Source organism: Myxine glutinosa, chromosome 3, assembly GCF_964187855.1.
Source record: "Myxine glutinosa chromosome 3, kmMyxGlut1.1, whole genome shotgun sequence".
NCBI lineage: Eukaryota > Metazoa > Chordata > Myxini > Myxiniformes > Myxinidae > Myxine > Myxine glutinosa.
Window position 1 is genome coordinate 99,669,699 of NC_136263.1, and position 24,485 is coordinate 99,694,183.

General features: G+C 42.4%; 1 protein-coding gene across 1 annotated transcript in view; it reads left to right on the top strand.

The window, feature by feature from the left end:
* Nucleotides 1–396: 396 nt before the first annotated feature.
* DAGLB (diacylglycerol lipase beta) overlaps nucleotides 397–24,485 on the top strand; it is an 83,235-nt gene continuing 59,146 nt past the window's right edge. Inside the window, exons 1-6 of the mRNA XM_068110365.2 lie at nucleotides 397–456; nucleotides 9,325–9,438; nucleotides 17,027–17,178; nucleotides 17,370–17,544; nucleotides 20,180–20,375; nucleotides 22,319–22,563. Of these exons, the coding sequence (XP_067966466.2) occupies nucleotides 9,344–9,438; nucleotides 17,027–17,178; nucleotides 17,370–17,544; nucleotides 20,180–20,375; nucleotides 22,319–22,563 (863 nt within the window). The 5' untranslated portion in view covers nucleotides 397–456; nucleotides 9,325–9,343. The remainder of the gene's footprint in view (nucleotides 457–9,324; nucleotides 9,439–17,026; nucleotides 17,179–17,369; nucleotides 17,545–20,179; nucleotides 20,376–22,318; nucleotides 22,564–24,485) is intronic.

Sequence of the window (24,485 nt, forward strand, 5' to 3'; positions counted from 1 at the left end):
CAGCGGTCACAGACAAACACACACACAGACACACAGACACACAGAGATTGCTGGAATTATAGATAGATTCTGGTTTTGACTCCTCCCCTCATTATAAATATTCTGGTTATGACTCCTCCCCTCATTATATATATTCTGATTAAGACCCTCTATTTATTTTAAACTATACAATTTAAATAATATTAAGCCCTGTTGATTGAACATTATTAACAGTAATTTTGTTGCATCGATGCACATCCCACTTTTCTTAGAACCTGGATTTATTTGCCCATGAAACTTGTCCAAAAACATTATATAGAATGCTCACGGTCACGCCCATATATGAGTGGCCACGGGGCTATTGGAGAAGTCACAGCAGTCACGGGGTGGTTCTTATGTCGTTTGCTGATCGCATGCGCCGTGACGTCACATCGCCGCCTCCCATCGGTCCCGCACGAGAGGCAACAGGAGTCGAAGGTAAGGAAATGGGGAATTTTGTAACTGCGGTGTTTTTGAGCTTTGACATGGCGACCCGTGTGATAGTGAATTGTGATACGACGTGATCTCCATTATAAATACTGGACGGTTTTCATTTATAACCGCTTCGTTTCGCCGTTGGCTCTCACAGGGATGGACAATAACTGTACTTCCTTATTGCAAAAGCACGAATACGCGAACACATGTCGCTTGTCGCGAGCACGAGCCTTGCGCAAATATTGGGAGTTATGGATACCGAAAGATTGTCGCGCTGTAAGGTTTTTGCCATTGAACATCTTGCATTATTGAAGAACATTAAGAATGCAGATGGAAGTGATGTCATACGCCACGCCTACAAATGCAAACTGCCCGCCCCTTTTTTTTTCCAACGTTGCTATCCTCTGATTGGATACTTGTTACGAACACTTGCCATGTGCGTATTTTTGGGGAAGGTTAACGTTCATCATGGTGCATCGCACTTTCACTTTCGAACTTTCAACCAAACTTCCTGACCCTCTTCCAAGTAAACTTTTCTTTTAAAATGAAATCGTTTCTATACAATAAAGTCCGATTTGTATAATTACGTTAGTTCGTCTCAGAGCATGCGATCCATTAACTTTGTTGCTAAACTTTAAATGAATATATTTGGACAAGTTTCATCACCTACTCTATACCACTGGTTGTGTTGTTCATCAGAGGGAGTTGTGGATCAAGTTTTGGGAGGGGCGGATTGTGTTGTGCTCAAACGGAAAGCCAGTTGGATTGGAAACTCCCAAAATGAAATAAAGATGTAGGGAGGGATAAGGGGAGCCTCGTGTTTTTATATGTATATATGTATGTATGTATATATGTACATATAAATCTTTACTCTTTAAAATAGACTTTACTCATGAGTGGGTTTATTTGTTGCTTAGTTTCAGACCTGGACAAAATCACAGACTGGTCAAACAAGTGGATCATGTCTTTCAATCCTGACAAATCTCACACTCTCACTATGTCTCTCCGAAAAGACCGACTGGACAACCCTCCCATCTACTTTCTGAACAATCCTCTCCAAGAAGTTCTGTCACTCAACCTTTTGGGTCTCACTATCTGCCACGATCTTTCCTGGGAAAACCACATTTCAAATCTGGCCTCCAAAGCCAGTCGCCGACTGGGCATCCTCCGTCGTGCGAAGTCCTTCCTTGGCACACCTGAGCTCCTCACCACATACAAGGCTCCTATTATATCCGCAGATCAATGGAATACTGTTCTCCCCTCTGGGCCGGTGCTCCTGCCTCACACCTAGCTCGTCTTCACGCTGTTGAAACCAAAGGTTTCAGAATCATTGGAATCTCCTGCGATGAAGCTATCTCCGAGGGCCTTTCACTCACTCACCGCAGGCAGGTTGGTGGTCTTTCTGTCTTCTACCGACTCCTCTCCGGCCTAGCTCTCCCAGCTCTGTCTGTGCTCTGCTCCCCAAATATTCCAACAGGTCGCACAAGATCTGCCAGCAACCATCTTCTGGTTAAACTGCCAAAATCAAGACTTTCTGCTCACCTTCACTCTTTCATTCCTCTTTACTCTCACCTCTGGAACAAACTCCCTCACTCTATTCAATCCCACTCCTCCCTCCAGGTCTTTAAAACAGCTGTTCACCACCATCTCTTATCTTCCCCCATCCAAAACCTTGATCTTTTCTACCCCTGCTAATTTCACCCCAAATCCACTTTTTTTAGGTGACTTTTGACTTCTTCCCTGGAAGTCCTTGGTGTCCTTGCGTTTTATACCTATCCTGCCTCCCCCCAGGCCCTCTCCCTCCCACACATCTCCCGATGTCCCTGCTCTCAAATGTTGTGTTTGTGTGCTTCCCTCTCTCCCCATCTTGTCTCCCGCTCCCATTATCTTGTGTTTTGTGTCAATTTGTCTTTTTTGTGATTAATGTTCACTCTTGCAAGAGCCTCGATATTGTATACAAAAAAAAAAAAACTCTGGACAAATCTCCCTGAAATTTTCTTTGCCGCATTCTTTTCATACACAACAGGTCAACATCACAAGAAAAGCTTTCAATTTTAATCAAATTATCAGGAATTGAACTACTTTCATTTAAGTATTAATCTGCAGAATGTGAAATGGCATACAAAGGGTCCACAAGTCTACAGGACTCCACTCATTGTAAGGAATGGTGGCAGTGGTGGTGCGAGGGGGCAAAGGCCTTGGGGGGGCAATGTTCTTTCATGGCATCCCTACGATGCTGCAGATTAAACAGTTGCCAACTTGGCAGCATCCCTATAGCCCACCCACATTGGTTCCATGATTAATGCATTGGCTGAAGTTAATGAACCAGTGAGACATTTCGTAACCACCGTGTATGTGCTACAAAGTAGTGCGGGGGGCAGCAAAAAAACATTCTCAAATATTTACAGTAAACATGCATTTATTTCATACAAATCGTTCATTATGTGCTAATATATCTGATGTCGCTTGGCACACAGCCATTTTGCTTATCGATGATTAGATATAACTTTTCTGTGCCTTTTTCCAACAAACTGGTCAGTGATGCCATGAAACTTGATATAATTAATACGTTATTTCTCAACGAACAGAACGAAGTTTGCCAAGCGATCCTGTGTCATAGTTGACCGTGGGTAACTTTTCATGAGTTTCAGCTTGCGAAAAGATTGCTCTCAGCTGGCAACAGAAACAGATATTGTTAGTAGAATTTTCAATGCTGTGTGTAGATTTGGAAAGATATCTTTTTCATACTGAATAGTTGCCTTCAGCGGGTCTTCCAGAGTCGCAGGTAGTGAAGCCTCTGAATTCTGCCTGTTCCGAAAAAGCATTTGTCAATCAATGATTTATTGTTGCAGTGACTTTCCTTTGATGTCACCATTCGCAAATCAAAAGTCAGCACATTGGAGTAACAGAACAACCAGATCAGTGTTACCACGGATGAGCGACTTGATGTCCAAGAGAAAACTAAACTGGGAAGTCAGGTTTTGAAGTCATTTGCTATGGTGGAAATCCAGAAAAATCTTCTTGATGTTTTTCTAAAGTCAATAACTCGATCTTGATTGGGTGACACAACTTGTAGCATTGTAGACCTATAATTTTTGTAAAAAAGGTAAATATAACAATAAGAAGACGTCACGCGGAGCACGATACTTGCAAAATCCACCCCACCCCCGAAGAAAAAAAATTCCATTGATACAGCAAATTGTCCATTTCATCAAGATTAAAATTGACAATCTTGATCAAAGCTCGGGTCAATAGGAAGAAAAGTGACGATTTTTCAGATGAAAAATGATGATTTTGGAAGGTTGACCTTGAGTTGACCTTTGACCTTTTGACCTCAAAAGTACGTAGTTTCCCTATTTAGTGACAATGTGCAAATGCTATTCAATTTTAAAGTCAATCGGATGAAAATTCAGGATTTTTGAAACTTGGCCTTTGTTGACCTTTGGCATATGTTCACCTAAAATATAATTTGTGGTTGAATTCAGTGACGAGATATGCAAATGCTCTTCAAATTTCCAGTCAATCAGATGAAAAATGAGGATTTTAGAAATTTGGCCTATGTTGACCTTTTGGCCTATGTTGACCTCAAATATACTTGGTGGTTGAATTCAGTGACCAGATATGCAAGTCGTCTTCAAATTTCAAGTCAATTCGATGAAAATTGAGGATTTTAGAAATTTGGCAAAGTTGGTGACCTTTGGCCGAAGCTGACCTTTTGACCCCAAAAACAATAAATAGGCTTCTTGCTTATGACCAACTCTATCATTTGGTGAGGTTTCGTGAAGATCGGTTGAAAATTGTGACCTGTAGGCCGGTGACAAACAGATAGACAGAACCACAAACGCAACCGACCAATATACATGAAAAATCTTCGATTTTGCAAGTAACAAAGCATAATTGGACACTATACATCAGACTAGTGACAGATATGAAATAATTTTTTGATGTGAAATATTTGTGCAATCCTCAACACCTAAACCAAGTGCTCAATATGACCTCCCTTCTGTTCTTCACATTTTCTTATACTAGGGCATGCCCGTACTATATCTATATCTAAAATTATATCCCCCCCTCTATTTACATGAAATGGTTTGGTCCATGAAATGTTTTGGTCCATTCGCAACGCCAAAGCGAACGGCGAACGCTTTACATGAAATGGTTTGGTTCATGAAATGTTTTGGTCCATTCGCAACGCCAAAGCGAACGGCGAACGGCTTGCGAGTACAGTGACAATCCCCCCGGGGTTTTTATTAGTTTTAAAACATAGTTTAACGCCAACATAGCGCCAACATAGTTTGCAAACGTGAAAGAAATGAATACGCTCTCAAATGTGCCATCCGAGGCAGAGTGTGTCCGCCACGTTCGGCACACGCGATAGTTCGCTGCTCTCTGATTGGTTGAATCGTTTTTTGGACATAGCTCGGTAAGTAATTGTCCGATTAATATGAAACCTTGAAAAGGCACATCCTCGGGTCCCCAGCAATATACCTGGCAAGTTAAAAGTATATCGGACCCGTGGTTGTCGAGAAACAGCGGTCACAGACAAACGTACAAACAGAGATTACTGGAATTATAGATAGACTAGGGCATGCCCGTACTATATATATGCCCGTACTATATATCTATCTAAAATTATATCCCCCCCCTCTATTTACATGAAATGGTTTGGTCCATTCGCAACGCCAAAGCGAACGGCGAACGGCTTGCGAGTACAGTGACAATCCCCCCCCTCTATTTACATGAAATGGTTTCGTCCATTCGCAACGACCACAGAACCCCCCCCCCCCTCTATTTACATGGAATGGTTTGGTCCATTCGCAACGCCGGCACACGCGATCGTTCGCTGCTCTCTGATTGGTTGAATCGTTTTTTGTACATAGCTCGGTAAGTAATTGTCCGATTAATATGAAACCTTGAAAAGGCACATCCTCGGGTCCCCAGCAATATACCTGGCAAGTTAAAAGTATATCGGACCCGTGGTTGTCGAGAAACAGCGGTCACAGACAGACAAACGTACAAACGTACAAACGTACAGAGATTACTGGAATTATAGATAGATGCAGCAACAGGTTACGCATCACTTTCCGAAGGGTGCCTTGTGTAACTCCCGAAATAGTCGGAATAACTGTATCTTTCAAATTGTGGTTGGTTTCAAATGAAACACTCCCCCTTTGACTAGTACCCATAAAGAATATCCAGCGGTGACAATTGAGGGAGTGTGTTGAGGAGGGCGGGGCGGGGGGCGGGGCCATGGGATTTCAGTTTTGTGCCTGATAAAGCGATTAGGAAATGTTTCCTTCAGTCCAGCGAGACATTCATTAGAAGTGTGGAATTTGACTCCATTTTGTTGAAACCACAGATTTTCATTATTTGTCACCCTTTTCCACAGGTAAGTCTTCAGCATGTCAAGATAACGATCTGATGTTACAGTTACTGCCCTTGTTGTATTTGGTTCTTCAAAAACATTGGGATCATGGATTTGTGATGAAGTCGATCCACACCAGATGGTGATTTTCGGAGAGTGAAGTGATGCTTCTTCATGTTCTTGTAGCTTTTCCAATCCACAAAAATCTACAATTCTGTTTATGTATCATCCCATTAATGTAAATACAGTATGCTTCTCATCAGACAAAATGATGTCATGGAAACGGAGGTCTTCATTATCCAGTGCTTCAGAAAAGTGGTTCAAAAATTCATGCTGTCTTCTGCGATCATTTTCATTAAGTATCTGGAAAAGCTGAATTTTGTAAGAAAAAGCCCAATGTCTTCCATCGGTATTTGGCACATTGATGTGTGACTGATTCTTGTTTCAGCTGAGAGTTATCTTGTTGATTTGTGTGGACGTCTCTCCATGAAGTTCCATGCAGGTTTTTGGACATGAACACCAACACGCCTTCCTGAACAGCCCGTATTCGTTTTTGTAATGAGTGGTATCTTTCATCTTTCGCACTATTATGCCTTTATTGTTTTGTAAGCAGGTACATGAGATGATGGAAATCTTCTCATAAATTCTCCTCTTTTCTGTGACTTTGCTTCAACGTATGTGTCGTAAATAAAGATGCGCTGCTCAATGTTAAATTTCCCAATTCTTTTTAATACGTTTTTTTATTTATTTATTTATTTATTTTTTAATTTACCTGGGAGCCTGGTGTTGGCTTAGCGGTTAGGGTGCCGGCTTGGGATCCTAGGATCCTGGGTTCGAATCCTGGTCGATCGCTGAATTAACGCCAGGGGGCGTTGACTCAGTGACTCAGCCTGTCATCCTTCCGATGTCGGCAAATTGAGTACCAGTTCACTGGTAATTCCCTGTGTGTCGCAAAAGCCGACTAACAGGGTTGGCGGCAGGAAGGGCATCCGGCTGTAAAACATTGGCTTCAAAAAAAAAAAAGGGGGACCACGGTGCCCGAAAAAGCCCAACCCCTGCTCTGTGGGGAAAAATGGCCTCTAAAGGTGTTTTTTTTTGTTGTTGTTTGTTTACCATGGGATTCCTTGACTTGGTGTTTTAAAAAATAGACTCTGTGTCTCATGCGATCTAAGGAAATCTGAAATTTATTCACAACCATATTACTCAGAAAATCTCGGCATTATCAAATGTTGCCCTTTTTTTATGGTCCACCGTGTACGAGAGCGAGTTTCTTTGTTGGTTTGTTTCTTATGAGTTTCCAAACCCCTGGACCAATTTCCCCTAAATTTTCTGTGCCGCATAACTTTACCTTGCAGAAGGTAAACGTCACAAAAAATCTTTAAATACCTAGTCGCTCGGCAAATGGAGGAAGCAATTTCGTCCAGGCAAAATGAGGTTTGACTTCAAACAAATTGCACCAGAAATACGAAATAAAGAGTACGGACACAAACGTAACTCTATGGCTATTCGGTTTGTTCTTATTGAGATTTTTATTGTACACTACATGGTTCTCAAGGTGATAATTACCTCCGCCACCGAAGATGGATGGAGGTTATGTTTTCACCCCTGTCTGTCTATTTCGTTGTTTGTCTGTCTGTCCGTCTGTGAACAAGATATCTCAAAAAGTTGTGCACGGATTCAGACGAAATTTGGCAGTAGCATATGTGACAGGTAGCGTATGTGACACAGACGAAATGATTAGATTTTGGTGAAGATCCCGATTCGGATCCAGCTAGTAGAATTTTTAAAGTGATTCTTCACCATTGGTGAAGTTTGTGGGGGGACGGGGCCAAAGACGATATAGAGCAGAACATCTCAAAATGTTGTGGATGGATTTGGACGAAACTTGGTGGACTGGTTGGGTGTCTGACAAGGACTAATCGACTCGATTTTAGTGAAGATCTGAGTGTGGATTTAGATGTGAGAATTATTTAATTATAGTGATTCTTCACCATTGAGAGATTGGGTGAAAAGCGATATATGACATGATATTTAAAAAAGTTATGGACAAGTTTTGAATAAACTTGGTGGACGTGTTGGTTAGGTGACGAGAACAAGCCGATTAGATTTTGTTTCAGGTACGAATCCAGATCCGGTCTATCAGTGGGATACAAAACTTAAACTGTTCAGCCTGGCAGATGTATGCTCTCTACCGAGTCCCGTTCTTGTTGCATTATATTATCGCAACAATCATGATAATCAGGCCCATTATCGTAATATAGGTTTTTCCATTATTGCCCGAGGAGCCCGGTGTTGGCTTAGCGGTTAGGGTGCTGGCTTGGGATCCTAGGATCCTGGGTTAGAATCCCGGTCGATCGCTGAATTAACGCCAGGGGGTTGACTCAGCCCGTCATCCTTCCGAGGTCGGAAAATTGAGTACCAGCTTGCTGGGATGAATGATCCCGGTGTGTACCCCGGTTAGAATAGGTACATCGTATCCCTGTGCATGGTAAGAGCGTGACCAAGGGTTGGTGCCAGGAAGGGCATCCGGCCATAAAAACATTGCCTCAAGCAGGGAACCATGATTGTCATGGGGCCCGCAAGGCTAACCCCCACTCTAGCGTGGAAAATGGCCTTAAAACGATCATTCATTATTGCCCGAGGCTGGTACCCACACTTCCAGAGTCCTAAAACTCCAACCCACCACTGTTGAACCTAAACACATGGGTTTTTGGAATGCCTGATTATATATCTATCCAAAAATACCAACGACACACTTGGTCATTTCCAGCAAATAAATGACCCCTGGCTCCCTAACTATCACCTTTACTCAATGATCGCTACTCGTTGCAGTATTTTCAACAGATGTGGAGACATTAAATCTCACAAACGGAATTGTAAAGAGTAATGAGAGGTTCAAAAACATTCAATTGTTTTGAAGTATCAATTGTCCACAACAGTCCCAGTAGTTTATGCACCTAGTGCTTTATTTATTTATTTTGCTTGAGGTTGTCATGGTTGAGACTGCGGGCAGTATATATATATATATATGTGTCGTTCCCATATATATATTTGGTGATTAGATACTGTTGTACATCTACATATTACATTCGCACAAATGATGGATTTTTTTTGAGTTTCTGTTCTTTTCTTCTTCCAATCCCAGAGGTGTATTCCCTCCTTTTTAGTTTTTGTTCATTCCTCTTTTTCCCCACATCTGCTTTTATCTCTTTCATGTCATCCCTGCCTTTTCACAATTTCAGACACTTTCCACCTTACTATGCATACAAATGCAGAAGGAGCTTTCCCCACAGCCATGCTATGTATGCTTCCTGCAGGAGACAAGATTTCCATGGGAGAAAATTTTGAATCGTTTTATTTTCTTCTGGCAGGTCTTTGATCAATAAATTGGTGATTTGGGAAAACCACTCAATTCTTCATTAACTGAAAGTATCCATTGTTTGTTTTGAGTAGTATGTGATCATTTATATCCTCTTAATGACTATGCATTTTTGTATGAACACCAGGGACAGGAACAGTGGTAACATGCCGGGCTTGGTGGTGTTTGGGAGGCGATGGAGAATTGCCAGCGATGACTTCGTATTTCCAGTTTCTTTGGAATTGATCATCAGACTTATCTGGTGAGTTGGACACATACATCATTTATTCATCCACGTCAGACTCATAAACTAACTCTGTCTACAAAAGACAAATTTGTGCAGTATATGGGATTCTAACCTGAATTAACAGTTTAGATCATGATGCCGATGAGGGAATGCAATAATGCACAATAGGGGATATATGCAAGTGGCGGCTGCAAATGCCTGGAAGTAGATGCCTTTGCGGCGATGGCTTTTGGAATATCTCGATGATTAGCAAAGGAAGTTTTATGTTTCTTTTTGCTTTTGACTCGTGCTTCAATTTGGACAAGGAGTTATGAAATACCCTTTCCGGAATGAGGCATTCTCATGTGTTTGCTGACGGTTGTTTCCTTGTTTGCTCCAGAGATTTTTCAGTTGCTCTTGCACTATGGCTTCTCCTATTTCATACATGCACTGCTGTTTGTCTTTCACAAGGCACATGTACACAATCGTACATCCTTGAGTGAACTACTTGCCAGTTCTGCCATTGTCCATGTACCACCTTTACCGAATGTCGTTCTTCTTGAGTCTTCTTCTGACAGGCCAATGGGCTCGAGTATCCTTTTGAAGGTCTCTTTCAAGCACGTGTGGGGTGTTTCCTGGGATGCTTACAGTCAGGTGGTGATGGATTTTGGGTGGATGAAGAAGGAGGATGATGTATCCCTTTCTGCATATCAATAGAGATGTCCATATCATTGTTGCTGGGCTTGATCTGTCAGATTTACGAGGCTTATGTTGTACCTGGCAGTTTACCTCTGAATTTGTGACGTGATCTTGCCATCGGATGTGAAGGATTCATCAAAAGGCTTTCATATCGAATGCATTAATATGGGCATTGATGGTCGCAGTCCAGGTTTCAGAGCCATAGGCAAAGATTGGTGTCGTCGGTGTGCTATAGAGTCTGAGCTTAACGTTTGAGTTGACTGGGGCTTTCCAGATGGTGGATTCTGATGCCAATGTAGACTGCAGTGGCAGAGCATCTCTTGAGTTGTAGTATAGGACCTCCTGATGAGGATATGCAAAAAACAAGACATGCAAACTTTGTGACTGTGTCTACAGAGCAGTTGTGATGAATGTTGATAGAAGGAAGGTGTCATTTCTCTAGGCATTGGGTTTTCGTCTTGTCGCAGTTGTCTAGTAGGTTGAGCATGGGTGAGTGGAGGTTTAAATACTGGAGTGTAAAGAGAAGGATATCAATTGTCTCTGCGAGAAGGACCACACCATCTGCAAAGTTAATGTCTGTGTAAATGTAGTTTGGGCCAAAGTTTACCCTGCAGTCATAGCTACCTGGCTAGAGGGTGTTATCCATGACATTGTCCATTGCTGGAAGGAATAATGTTGGAGCCCTGGCATGCACCTCCATCATCCCTGGCATCCACCTCCATCAAATATTATGCATTCCAGAGCTCAGTCCTCACACGGATACAGCTTTCCATATTGTCACAGAGTACTTGGATGAGGTTGATTATCTTCGTGGGGACTTTGCTTGCTTGAAACGGGATATTTGTCTTTCACTTTTGCCGCCCCCATCCCTACTCCATTTAGAATCCCGTGCTGGCACGGGCAACTTACTAGTTATTAGCCACTAAAGGTTACTCTGCCACGAAAGGTGGATGGAGGTTGTTTTCACCACTGTCTCTGTCTGCCTGTTTGTCTGTCTGTTTGTCTATTTGTTTGTCTGTTTGTTTGTTTGTCTGTGAACAATATATTTCAAAAAGTAGTGGACGGATTTGGACGAAACCTGGTGGTGAGGTAGTGTATGTGACAAGGAAGAAATTATTTGATTTTGGTGAAGATCTGGATTCGGATCCGGCTAGTAGAATTTTTAAAGTGATTCTTCACCATTGGGAGATAGGGCAAAAAAACGATAAATAGCAGGATATCTCAAAAAGTTGTGGACGGATTTGGATTAAACTTGGTGGAGAGGTTGAGTGTGAGACATGGAAGAATTGATTCAATTTTGGTGAAGATCGGAATATGGATTCGGATACGAGAATTACTTAATTTTTAAGTGATTCTTCACCATTGAGAGATTGGGCAAAAAGCGATATAAAACATGATATTAAAAAAGTTATGGATGAGTTATGACTGAACTAGGTGAATTAGTTGGTTAGGTGACAAGAACAAGCCGATTAGATTTTGGTTCAGGTCCGAATCCAGATCCGGCCTATCAGTGGGATACAAAACGTAAACTGTTCAGCCTGGTTGAGGTATGCACCCTACCGAGTGCCGTTCTTGTTAGTAATATAAATAATAATAATAAAAACGATACAATTAATAGTCTCAACTCATTCATTCATTTGTGAGCAGCATGTGACTACTGGTTTTGCCTCATTCATAAGAATGCTACTATGCTGCTGATGCAATGTCTCCTGTAGGTGAAAGTAGAATTTGTAATTTGTTCAAGTGCCCGGTGATGACTCGCATTGTCTTCATAAAAAGATATTTAACATTCACCCACAACCAGTGCTGGAAGGCAGGTTCTCCTGCTTAATGTTTATACTTTAGCGGTTGCCGAAGACGATAAGGAGAGGCCATTTCGTTGGGTACAAAAGGTAGTTTATTGTACAGAAATCTCCAGCAACTGCTCACGAACGGAAGTCGTAACGGCTTATATAAAACAAGCACCCTCTTCGGAGGGCGTGGCTCCAACAGCCGCGCGTGCGTCACGACGACACAACCAAACGCCCGTGTGCGTGGGTTAGAACAAACCCATCGTAATGGTAACCGTCACATGCGGATAAGTGAATAAGGTAACCGCGACATGTGCATAAGGTAACCACTACATGCGCCCCCCCAGAAGGCACGCCACGGGCGTGTACGTAGTTCGCGGGTGGAACCGAGCCGGGCCGTGGGTGGAACCGAGCCGGGCCGCGGGTGCTGAGCAGCGGTAGCAGTTGGAGTTGCAGCAGTAGGAAATGCGAGCGGGCGAGCACTAGTGCGCGCGAAGATAACAAAGCAGCCGTGCGTGCGCAAGAGATGAGCAGCATCAGCCTCGGGATCCGCCGTAGGAGCAGTAGTAGGAATGGCGAGCAGCAGTACTTGGCCTGTGTGCGCGGAGGCGACGAAGTAGCAGTACTCGGCCTGGGTGCGCGAAGGCGACGGGCAGCAGTACTCGGCCTGTGTGCGCGAAGGCGACGGGCAGCAGTACTCGGCCTGTGTGCGCGGAGGCGACAAAATAGCAGTACTCGGCCTGTGTGCGCGAAGGCGACGGGCAGCAGTACTCGGCCTGTGTGCGCGAAGGCAACGGGCAGCAGTACTCGGCCTGTGTGCGCGGAGGCGACGAAGTAGCAGTACTCGGCCTGTGTGCGCGAAGGCGACGGGCAGCAGTACTCGGCCTGTGTGCGTGGAGGCGACGAGCAGCGGTACTCGGCCTGTGTGCGCGAAGGCGACGGGCAGCAGTACTCGGCCTGTGTGCGCGGAGGCGACGAAGTAGCAGTACTCGGCCTGTGTGCGCGAAGGCGACGAAGTAGCCGTGCCGCCAACGCCCCGTAACGGCGTTCCTTCGGAGGGTCCCGGAGCGGGTTCGCCCCTCCAGTCGTAGAGGAGGAACCGAGCGCGATGTGCGAACCACATGGCTGCTCGTCGTGGCTAAAACTCCGGCAGTTCGAGTTTAGGTCGTGTGGAAGAAATTGCGGTCGCAATCCTGCCGTGTTCATGTGGCCCCTGAATACGTTCGGGGGCAACGGGGTCACCAGTTTAGCGGTTGCCGAAGACGATAAGGAGAGGCCATTTCGTTGGGTACAAAAGGTAGTTTATTGTACAGAAATCTCCAGCAACTGCTCACGAACGGAAGTCGTAACGGCTTATATAAAACAAGCACCCTCTTCGGAGGGTGTGGCTCCAACAGCCGCGCGTGCGTCACGACGACACAACCAAACGCCCGTGTGCGTGGGTTATACCAAACCCATCGTAATGGTAACCGTCACATGCGGATAAGTGAATAAGGTAACCGCGACATGTGCATAAGGTAACCACTACAATACGATGGACGGCACTCACATTGGTGTATCGCCCTGCATACAAAACACCAGGATGACAGTTTATAGCTGAGTCGTGATTAAAACCCAGGCCAGATGATATAGCTCAAAGGTGAGTGCACATACCTCTAAAGCTATCCTGTCAGCTCCATAATTTATCTACTATAAGGATGTAATTGTCTGTTGTAAGTTTGATAACTACTCCAGCTTTTAGCTAACCATGACAAAACTTGGCATGTATACTCGGGGCCCCGCAGGAGGTATAGGACACGGGAAGAGGATCATGATCCCCTATACTCAGAGTGCACGAGTGGTGTTCATGACAAAGGTTCAAACCGTCACAAAGTCACAAGGAAATAACTCACAGGAGTAGAAACAATCTCTGAGTCACAAGGAGAACAATAATGCCAAATGAACTAAAGTTGTAAATACAGTGACGAAAGTCAAAAATGACAATTTGGGGAAGGCACAAAGACAAAGAAAGGGCAAGGTTTTAAACTGAAAACTAGACCAACACTCTTTGACGTCATGACGGCGACTAATATGCCCCCGCCCACATTATTACATCATTATAATACTTGTATCATGTTTGATTTAAATCCATTCAGCTGTGCCCAAGTTAGCACATTTTTACTTGACATTACCTCTGACCTTTGACCTATTGACCCCAAAAATCCAATCGGTTCATGTTTGCATCATTATACATACTTGTACCAAGTTTTAAATTGAATTCCTTCAGCTGTTCACAAGTTCTCACATTTTTACCTGACATGACCTCTGACCTTTGGCCTTTGACCTTGGGACCCCCAAAATATAATCAGTTAATCTTCACAACATTATACAAACCTGTACCAAGTTTGAATTAGATCACTTCAGCTGTTCACAAGTTATAGACATATTATAGATATGACCTTTGACCCCAAAATCTAATCACTTAATCTTTACAATATTATACATATCTGTATCAAGCTTGAATTAGATAACTTCAGCGGATCTCAAGTTATAGACCTATTACAGATTTGATCTTTGACATGACTCCAAAATCTAATCACTTAATCCTTACAATATTTTACATACCTGTACCAAGTTTGAATTAGATCACTTCAGCCATTCTCAAGTAATACACCTATTACAGATTTGACCGTTGACCCCAAAATCGAATCACTTAATCCTTACAATATTTTACATACCTGTACCAAGTTTGAATTAGATCACTTCAGCCATTCTCAAGTTATAGACCTATTACAGATTTGACCGTTGACCCCAAAATCGAATCACTTAATCTTTACAATATTATACATACCCGTACCAAATTCAACCTCAAAATCGAATAAGTTAATCTTCACAACATTATACATACCTGAACCAAGCTTGAATTGGATCACTTCAACCGTTATCAAGTTATAGACCTATTACAGATTTGACCTTTGACCCCAAAATATAATCAATTAATCTTTACGTCATTATACATACCTGTACTGTTTGAATTAGATCACTTCAGCCATTCTCAAGTTATAGACCTATTACAGATTTGACCGTTGACCCCAAAATCGAATCACTTAATCTTTACAATATTATACATACCCGTACCAAATTCAACCTCAAAATCGAATAAGTTAATCTTCCCAACATTATACATACCTGAACCAAATTCAACCCCAAAATCGAATAAGTTAATCTTCACAACATTATACATACCTGAACCAAGCTTGAATTGGATCACTTCAGCCATTCTCAAGTAACAGACCTATTACAGATTTGACCTTTGACCCCAAAATCGAATCACTTAATCCTTACAATATTATACATACCTGTATCAAATTCGACCCAAAAATCTAATAAGTTGATCTTCACAACATTATACATACCTGTACCAAGTTTGAATTGGATCACTTCAACCGTTATCAAGTTATAGACCTATTACAGATTTGACCTTTGACCCCAAAATATAATCAATTAATCTTTACGTCATTATACATACCTGTACTGTTTGAATTAGATCACTTCAGTCGTTCTCAATTTATAGACATATTAGACTTTGACCGCTGACCTTTGGCCTTTGACCTCTGACCTTTGGCCTTTGACTTTGTGATCCCAAAATCTAATCAGTTCATCTTAACCTCATTATACATACCTGCACGAAGTTTGACTAAGATCCCTCTCGCCATTCTCAAGTTTTCACGGACGGACGGACAACCTGAAAACATAATGCCTACGGGGACTTCGTCGGCGGAGGCATAAGAAAGAACCTGTTTGGTGAACCTTTAATGAGAATATGGCGATTCATCAATGTGTGTGCCTTCCCTCGGATGGGATGTTAAACGGGGCGTCCAATATGCTGACATTAGTTGGTGGACGTTAAAGATCCCATGGTGTCCTTCGCGAAGAGTAGGGGAGCCATTGCCGGAGAGTAGTAATTGAAAGATATTTGTGAAGTGATTATAAATGAATTGGCTGCAGAGCTTCCTGCTGACCAGTTCCATCACCAAAATGAACATTACTGGACTCATCAGCTTCCCTGCTAATGTGAAACTCCTCTGACATTCCACACCCAAACAAAACTCTTCCCTTCATTCTCACCACCAGATCTTAACCCTCTTTATTCCTCATGCCATATCTGACTCTTAACAACACACTCCGATTCACCCAGCTCAACTACTCCCACATGCACGTTGAAGTCACCCTCTGATGCACAGCATCACCTCCAGCTCAACCATCTCTATCTTCCTCTCCAGTGCATCCCTGAACTCATGCTTTTCTCTCTCAGTTCTTCCCTTCTGTGGCCCATACATCGACGTAACACACATCAGTTTTTGAGGTAACATCACCCATGCCATAATTATCTGTGCCTACAATCTCTCCACTTTGACCACCACATTTCTGTTCTCTTTCTATACTAAGATCCCAGCTTTGTTACATCTCTTCCTGCATGCAACAGCTTGTATCCTCGTACCATTCTCCTCATTCAGTCTCCTTTCCACTTGGTCCCCGGTACACACAACACCTCCAGCCTCCTTCTCTGCATCATTTCCACAACCTCAATCCCTCTCGCCTCTATCATCCCCACGTTCAGAGTACCTAGTTGAACTTCACATCTGGATCGTTGTCGGCCTGACGATCTTTCTATATTTAGTTGGCCTCTCGCAGCAACCAAGTGCAGTTGGGGGTGAGGAGGAGATTATGCAGACTCAAGCTACTCAGGCCCATGTGCCGCCGTTCCACCTGCACATAAGCCATCCACTCGTAGTCCTGTGCAGTGTTTACTCCAACGCACCCGACTGTCATAGGCTCCTTGGTCCAGGGCTCTTTCCTAGGCCACTGCAGGATCTGCCATGCTCGTTTTCTGAATCCTGATGCAGCGTCCCCAGGATCTCACCTTAACCCACATCTCTATGCGTCCCCTTTATGAACCGTGACGTTTTGGTCTCCTTTGAGTAAGAAATATAATGGAAATGTTCTCTCACCTTTTTTCAGCCTTCACCGTAACCCCTGAATTGCAGGCAAAATGTTTCTTATTTTGAAGGTTTTGATGGGTTTCGAACACTTCATTTCTGGTTTCATCTAAATCTTTTAATGTGCAGTTCTGATATTTGCCTTTCTCTGCCTAGGTGGATTTTGACGCTGGTGCTCTTTCAGAGTCACCGTGGGCACATTGGCTGCCCTGGAGGCGAGCTGCTTCGGGTGTACTTTCTGGGTGTTCTGCTCTTCCAGGCAATCACAATCCTTGTACTCCTGGTTGGCATTGCCATCAGCATGACTGGTATGTTTATGACTGTCATAAATGGCACTACATTTGTTGTGCAGTTCATGCTTCTTAATTTCTGGTCATGTGGGATATTTAATGTATTCTGTCATCATTGTATTTGTTTGCCAGAAATTAAAAGCAGCGACCAAGTAAACCTGTCTTACTTGCACATGTACATTATTGATGTTTATGTACAACCCACCAAGGCACGATAAACCGGCTTGGACCACGGAGAGCTATTCCATTTGTGATCTACATCCGTGGAGCCCTTTACGTTCCAGAGATGGTTTGGGTGATTTTGGGCACCTACTGGATCTCAAAATATCCCCAAGGCTGTGGAAATAAAGTCTTGATTTCCGTGTTGGGTACTGTTATCACGAGGTAAGATATTCCTGCATTACTCCATAGTCAACTACACTTTCACTCATCTAATATATAAAGAAGAAAGTTTGTGTGTTTGTTCGTTATGCATTCGGACTCTGCCGTAATCAGTGCAACCAAACTTTGCATGGCCTTCTCTTGCATCCAGAGGAAGGCCGAGAGCTATGTTTGTATGTTTGGATTAAAAAAAACCCAAAAAAACAAACAAAAATAAAATCAGATAATTGGCCTTCAGGCCTCGATTGGGTCTTGTGCTTATACACTGCCGGTGCTTTTTCCCCGGGAGCGATCGAGTAACATGTATTGTGAAGATCTTATGTTGACATTGTAGTGATTTGCTGTCAACAACACAAATTTAGTTACCATAGTGTTTACACTTGCGTCTGTTATTAAAAAGATTGCTTTACACAGGTTTATTATAACACTTCTGTAATCAGGCCTCGAGTGAGTATGCTCTTATACACTGCCTACGCTTTTCCCGGGAGTGATCAAGTAATATGTATTGTGAAGATCTTTGTTGAAGTTGTCGTGATTTGTTGTCAACAACACAAATTTAATTACCGTGGTGTTTACACGTGTGCCTGTTATAAAGAATATTTCTCTACACAGACTTGTAACACTTCCGTGTTCAGGCCTCGAGCAAGTATGTTCTTATGCACTGCTTGGGTTTTTCCCGGGAGAAATCGAGCAATATGTTTTGTCATTGTCATGCAGGAAATATTTAAATGCATACATTATATCATTGAATTTCCCTGGGCAATGCTGGGTACTTCTGCTAGTAGATTATAAAGGCACAGTGAAGGTTTATCATCGTCATCTATCTTTTCGGCTGTTTAATCGCACGCTAATGTCATACGCTAATCGCACGCTAATCGCACGCACGCTAATCGCACGCTAATCGCACGCTAATGTCTGCCGTGATATTTAAACAAGACGATAGGAAATGTTCCACACATTTTGAATAGCGGATTAAAGTAGAATATAATGCAAGTTGTATTTGTGCAGTCTTTTTTATTGAGCTTGGAAAGAAGAAAAAGCAAATTACTGTGCATCTAGAAAATGGAAACAGGCCTAAAATGAAAGTACCATCTATATATTATATATATAAAACACAGTTTGTGTGTGTGTGTGTGTGTGTGTGTGTGTGTGTGTGTGTGTGTGTGTGTGTGTGTGTGTAATGTTACCGATAGACTCCGAAACGGAGAGGCTCACGTGCTTGATATTTGGCATAGACACGGCCATTGAGCCTGGGACGAACATGGCTGAGACCATATTTGACGAGATCCATATTTTTTATTCATATTTACCTCAGCGCATTTCAGCGAAGTACCCGCTAATCTCAGCCAGTGCGAGCAGCTCGCTGATTCGCTCAGAGCGATCACGTGATGTTCCATCCCGTCACACGTGATTCAGGGCGAAAAGCCATTGCATTTTTCACCTTTATGCGACCGTGTTTTGTGTCGATTTTGTGCAATATGAATTAAATTTAATTCATACTGCCCGACGAGGACAGACCGCAGGGCACTGAGGGACGTTGAGTACATCTGCGTTGCAAGACCTGTATATCCAACATGTTTTTACCCATGCTGAATGGCATTAAGCTGAACATTCTTACATTGATTTGAGAATGCATCACACTTTCGCCAATGCAGAAAATCCATCAATCCGTTGCGGTTTCTGGACTGTAGATCTCAAAACACCATTGCAGTTTTTCATTGTTGGGAGAAACCTTTTTGACAGACATTCAGATAGGTCTCATTTGCCAGCATTAGTTGGTGGATGTAAAAGTTATTTTGCAAAGATAATGTTAGTTGGCGCTAGTACCCGAGCCAAATTTCAAACTCCTGCCCCCTTCAGTTGAATGTGGGCACTGGCTAGCTAGTTTGTGAAAGACTTGGACCAAAAACCTCTTTCCCCAGCCAACCACACAAATATATGGGAATAATTGTGTCTGGTAAAGAAGTAGACGTACATATCTTAGTGCTTCAAATGCAAAAAAGGAAGTGGTAAAAAAAATGAATGGTAAATATTTATTGTCGTTCAAGGGAAGCCAGCAGATTTCTATTTATATATGTTCAACGGAACTTGGGGACGACTAAGAAGAAGACCTTTGTTGGTCGAAAGCTTGTCGAAAATTAAAGATCGACGTCCTGAAGCTACGTCCGCGTCTGATTTAATCTCCCGATTATATATATATATATATACATACATACATACATATATATATATATATACATACACACACACACATCAGTATAATTTGGACAGAAATTTAGGCAGGAACTACTTATGTTTGTTTTTAAAGTTTATGTCCAAATTTTTAAATATATCCATTGGTATACTGGGAATCAGTGGTGTTTTTAGAATTCGTGTTGTAATCAAATTTATGAGCTTGCACTATGAACTTTGCAGCCATATTCTGAATGGGCTTGTATGGACTTGAGAGAAGGTTATGCTGATGTTGTGCTTCTATTGACCCAGAATAGGTTACCGTTCATGTTTGGTTTCAACTATTGCTGTCCAAAAATGTAATCGTGAGAGCAAGCATGGCTTACTTTCCCATTTCTTTTTTTTCCCCCCTCTAATTGTTTCATTTGCTCTGTTTCACATTCCTCATTCTCTGCCGTTAATCCAGCTGGGTGATCCTTATTTTTACACTGCTTGGCGTGTGGATTGTGTTTGACCCATTGGGACGTGGACGGAAGGGCCCGGCGCAAGCAGACCGTGTTTGGGAAAAGTGCATCCGACGTCTATGTTGCTGCCTGTCCGGGGATGATGTTGAACAAGCAGCTTTCAAGGATGTCGCACATATACTCAGTGATTTCTTTCGTGTAAGCCATTTTTTGCAGGAGTTTTTTTTTCACTGTCCCATTTGATGAACTATTCTATAAAAGCTCAACCATGAAAACTGGTACAATGAAAACTGTTATATTAGGGTGAGTCACTGAGTGAATCCTTGCACTAATTGATAGTATATAATGAAAGTAATTGAATGAAATGAGATTTGAAAATACCATTTTAATCAGTCATATCTGAAGTGCAGGCAAACTCATGGTTCCAGTAGCTGTTGCTTGTGACATTTATGAATGCATTTTAACATGGACACACCTTTAGAGATGTTGATCGTTGAAGAACAAGTGTATAACTTTATTATCAAACAGCATCAAACCAATATAAATTTGTCCAAAATGTCCACAAAATATGGCAAGATCGTTATTGTCAAAAAACGTGCAACAGGAAGTGGATGCACTTGTGCTATTGATGAGCCAGACAACTGGGTTTCATGTCAACAGATGAAAGTTGACCTATAAATTCTGAATAATAGATGAGCAACATTACATTTTATCAGTTCACAAATATTCATATGATATATTAGATTAATTGGTCATGGTAAGGTCGTGCCATAATCCAGCTCACCTTCGCTTCTCTAAAGTTTGTGCAAGTTGAATGCTTAAGCAAGGGTTTGGGTTGAGGTTGGTTTGCTTTATTCATTTGCTCATTTGCTTCATTTCTTTTCAAAGGTTGCTTCCTTCATTCCACCTGCACATATGCCTGGACTTGCTCACACAATTTCATAGCAGAGAAGAATATTTTCTTCCCTGTACTGGGGACATCATTTTGAGTCAGAGAGCAAACATCAGAGCATACAAATGGGAAATCCGAGGAAATACACACAACTCCACAATCTAAAATATTGAAAAGCCAGGCTCAAGCTAGCGTGGTGCTCATAACCATCTTTTGGGAATGTAAGATATCTATATTCACTGTATTTAAAGAAAACAGACTCTGACTGGTTCTACATGATTTAACCTCACACAGGACCTTCTCGAGCCAATGATATGTAAGAAATTATTGGCGTTTGCTGAGCGCAAGCAATTTTGTTGCATCATGACAATCATGACAAATGTGGAGGAAATGTTGAGTTGGATCTTGGAGACAGAGTGAAGCTGGAAGGTGTGAAAACATTTTGCTACCTCGGAGACATGCTGAATGGAGAAGGTGGATCAGACTCGGCAACGGTTGCTCGAGTGAGATGTGCATGGAAGAGGTTTCGGGAACTGAGTGGCGTGCTGACGAGGAGGGGAGTGTCGTTGAAGCTGAAGGGAAAGGTGTATGCTGCATGTGTGAGAAGTGTTATGATTTATGGGAGCGAGACATGGGTAATAAACGTAGAGCAGCAACGAAGGCTGAAAAGGGTGGAAATGCGAATGGTTTTCCATTCGAGGGAAGACCGAGAAAGACTTGGCTAAAGATGGTGGAAGAAGAAATGCGGCAAGGGGGTTAACAAGAGGAGATGCAGAAAATAGGGCAAAATGAAGAAGATTGTCATAGGGACCGCAAGGCTAACCCCCGCTCTAGCAGGGAAAATGGCCTTAAAATGCCTGTTGTTGTTGTTGTTGTTGTTGTTGTTGTATGACTATGCCCATCCAATGGAGCAACAATCAAATGTGTTAAAAGGTTAAATTTTTAACTCGTGTGACATCCATCTTGCAGTCCTGACACTAAATTGTCTGATATTCACCTTTTTGCACCACTGGAGGAGAAACTTAAGCAACTGAATTATATGGATAACACAGCTTTCAAAGTTTGTGCAAACCTGGCTTCACAACAACCAAGCCCTTCTATGACAGAACAAACAAACTCGTCCAAAAAATATATAGATTGACATGAAAAAGCTACCCTAGCATTTACTGTCCTAATAATTTACATTTTACGAGTTAAATGGCATGATGTGATCTCCCAAATCTGAGAACATCTTGTACTTTCCCTGCAGGATACTGACCTTGTGCCAAGTGACATTGCTGCGGGCCTTACTTTGTTGCGGTGGGCTGAAAAAAAAGATGGTGGCCAAGAACGACTGCCTCTTGATGAAGCACCCCTGGCTGAACCTGAAAATCTGCAGGGGCAACTGGAACAGGCAGCTCATTTCATGAGATTTGCAGCTGGTGCCTATGGCTGGCCTCTTTACATATACAGCCATCCCATTTGCGGAATCTGCCATCTTTGTCCATCTTGTTGGTAAATATCCCACTCTGTCCAATGGGCTCCCCATATTGATTGCAATTCTATTCTTAATTATTGTTTAAAGACTGGCTTTTATGGGAGAATTGAGATGTGTAGGTTGGAGCCAGCCAATTTGTTACCCTGCGCCCACGAAGCGAAAAGCAGGGTTGAGCATTCAGTTACGTACATACGTGTCCGCATTTCAGTAAAGTAAAGTAAAGTGTGTGCCGTGTCTGCATTTTAAAAATTCATTTTCTCGGCAACCGTTGGTCCGATTGCCATGAAATTTTCACCATACGAGGGCCTCCTCCTGTAGAATATTTTAGTGAAAATTATAACGTCATAGGTCATGTGGTATAGGCGCCATCTTGGAAAAACGTTACACCTCCATATCTCCCAAACCGCTCAATGGAAACATGGCTCATTGTCACCGACTCCCCAGGAGGAATAAGATATGTTAATGATGATGTCATCGGTGCCTTCGTTATGACGTCATAATTCGACAAATACAACACCTATCCATCCGATCATTCTAAAAAATTTTTTAGCAACTGTTGGTCTGATGGACACGAAATTTTCACCTTAGGAGTGCCTCCTCCTTTGGAATATTCAAATGATAATCATGACGTCATAGGTCATGTATTACAGGCGCCATCTTGTAGAAACCAAAAAACGTTGCACCTCTATCTCCAAAACCGCTCTATGGAAAAAATTGAAACGTGGATCATTGTAAATAAACGTGGCTCATATGGGGAATAGGTGTTGTTAACGATGACGTCATTGGTGCCATAATTATGACGTCATAATTCGACAGGGACAACACTTAGTCTGATCAGTTTGAAATTTATTGAGCATGATCTATGCAACAATTATTTAGAGAATATAAATTTATGATGTAATCGCTCACGTGGTCTGGCAGCCATATTGGATCAAAAAAAAGAAACGTTCAAAAACAGAAGAGTTGGCTCACACCAAGTTGACTGCGCATGGTAAGTATTCTATGAATACCATCTAGTTTTTCATGTTCTTTCTAGCCTGGTGTTGGCTTAGCGGTTAGGGTGCCGGCTTGGGATCCTAGGATCCTGGGTTCGAATCCCGGTCGACCGCTGAATTAACGCCAGGGGGGTTGAATCAGCCTGTCATCCTTCCGAGGTCGGCAAATTGAGTACCAACTTGCTGGGATGAATGATCCCGGTGTGTACCCCGATTTAGAATAGGTACACCGTATCCCTGCGCATCGTAAGAGTGTGACCAAGGGTTGGCGTCAGGAAGGGCACCCGGCCATAAAAACATTGCCTCAAAACAGGGAACCATGATTGTCATGGGGCCTGCAAGGCTAACCCCCACTCTAGCGGGGAAAATGGCCTTAAAACGATCATTCATTTTCATTCATTTTCATGTTCTTTCTATCCAAAATTGAACGTTAATATTCATTCAGGAGGTGGATAACATAACATTATATTATCCATTGTGCCACTGTTACATCATTGCATATTGTTGGCATGGGAGATGGGGTTGTGTGTGTGTGTGTGTGTGTGTGTGTGTGTGTGTGTGTGTGTGTGTGTGTGTGTGTGTGTGTGTGTGTGTGTGTGTGTGTGTGTGTGTGTGTGTGTGTCCGTGTCCGTCCAGGCCTTAACTTTTTTTTAACCATTTGAGCTTTTGTTATAAATTTTTCAACAAACCTTTATTATGAGAACATGGAGAAAATAATAAAAAATTGTGTCAAAATGTGAAAGGGCAAAGTCACAGTAACCATAAATAGCCCTTATGAGCCCCGCCGCAGTGCGTCAAGCGTGAGAAGCCCTGTTTTTTTTTTGTTTTTTTTTTTAACTTTCTGTGTTTCTTTATTTATTTACCTATTGGGCTTCAGTGTGCCTGTTCAGGCCATAATTTTGTTTTATCAATTTAGCTTTTGTCATCAAATCTTCAAAAACCTT